Source organism: Hordeum vulgare, chromosome 6H, assembly GCF_904849725.1.
Source record: "Hordeum vulgare subsp. vulgare chromosome 6H, MorexV3_pseudomolecules_assembly, whole genome shotgun sequence".
Lineage (NCBI taxonomy): Eukaryota > Viridiplantae > Streptophyta > Magnoliopsida > Poales > Poaceae > Hordeum > Hordeum vulgare.
Window position 1 is genome coordinate 18,110,383 of NC_058523.1, and position 1,480 is coordinate 18,111,862.

Sequence of the window (1,480 nt, forward strand, 5' to 3'; positions counted from 1 at the left end):
ATGGGGAATGGTCAGGCTGATGGATACAATTCAACGGGATGCTTTGACTTGAAGTGTGATGGATTCCTACCAGTTAACTATGCTCCTATTACCCCGGGAGATACTCTCAAGGGGAAGAGTAAGATATCTATCAAGATATTCAAGGTGGGATTTTAGCTTTCTTACACTATTTCTAATTTATTTGATTATTCAAACATTTTTCTTCACATGTGTCACATGGATTTTTTTTCCATTGGTTTGTTTCAAAGATTGAGACACAGTTAGTCTTAAACACATTCTCGAATAAACAAGAACACTTTGATAATTTCACAGAGTAAAGATGATGGAGACTGGTGGTTACACTTTGCCCATGCTGGTGAAAAGTTTGCTCCCGTCGGATATTGGCCACGGAGTCTTTTCAATAGCTTGGCTTATTATGCAAATTATGTAAGTTGGGGAGGCTTCACTGGATCTCTTGTAGGGGCACCAAGCCCGCCCATGGGCAATGGGCACTGGCCAGGACAAGACTCTGCTACATTTCGTGATGTGCAATATGTCAACAGTGATGGGAAGGGTTATCGTAAGGCAATATGTCAATATGTCAATATGTCAACATGGCAATATGTCAATATGTCAATATGTCAATATGTCAATAAGGGTGATGTGCAATATGTCAATATGTCAACATTCCAGCGCCTGGCCTTCAGTCTAGAGTAACCCATAAGGACTGTTATCGTGTCAGCAAATTTATGACTGACAAGTTCAGCTATGGGGGACCTGGTGGTTGTACTAATTAGTGTTCTTATGCACTAAGTTATATTATAATAAATAAATACATGTTTTGTCTTAATTTATTATTTAGTTTTTCACGTGTATAATAAGTCCATATGATTTACCGTATGATACCATGTGTCCCAAAAGAGCAAATGGAGCCCGGGCTCCATTGAGGACTTTAAAGAAACATATTTCCACATCATAAAAAAAGTAAAAGAAATTATACATATATAACACGTTGAGGAAAAAGTTCATAACAATATACTTTGATACGTGGCATATACATAAAAAACAAAAAACACAAATGAAAATGGGCCTTTTTTGTTGTTCTTGGGCCAAAATTTTGTTATTTTCGTGCAGCTTGCAAAAAGAAATTTTACACATCCACTGCAAATATGTATAAGTTTTCACATATTTATTTTTCATTTTTTTGAACATGGAAACATCATTTTTAAATCTTTTCAAATAAAGTCCTCCAATGCTCCCGTCCACCAAAACTTCGCACTCAACATGTGTCGCCTTGGCTCTTGAGAGCCTCATATCCTATGATGAGATATGAGCCAACACATACTGTTACAACAAGTCAGCACCCACCTACATCACGTACCTGACGCCCGTGTCGTTCCTGCACCAGGAGACTCAGGCGAGGAAGGCCGCTACCCTAACCGCCACCAAGCCCTGATTTACTCCATCCTCTCCTCTTATCGCTATCGCGTGGCTTGGGGTG

The 1,480-nt window shown here is 39.1% G+C and overlaps 1 protein-coding gene across 1 annotated transcript; it reads left to right on the forward strand.

Moving 5' to 3' along the window:
* On the forward strand, nucleotides 1–776 carry LOC123404927. The gene is made up of 3 exons (XM_045098836.1): nucleotides 1–144; nucleotides 313–567; nucleotides 666–776. Exons 1-3 carry the CDS (start codon nucleotides 1–3, stop codon nucleotides 774–776), a joined length of 510 nt encoding a protein of 169 aa, XP_044954771.1.
* Nucleotides 777–1,480: the final 704 nt, after the last annotated feature.

Excerpts from the sequence above, each read along its gene's own strand:
- LOC123404927 (XM_045098836.1), top strand. The coding sequence starts at position 1 with ATGGGGAATGGTCAGGCTGATGGATACAATTCAACGGGATGCTTTGAC. Across the intron at positions 145-312 it reads TATCTATCAAGATATTCAAG|AGTAAAGATGATGGAGACTG; the intron begins GTGGGATTTTAG and ends ATAATTTCACAG. Across the intron at positions 568-665 it reads GGAAGGGTTATCGTAAGGCA|ATTCCAGCGCCTGGCCTTCA; the intron begins ATATGTCAATAT and ends CAATATGTCAAC.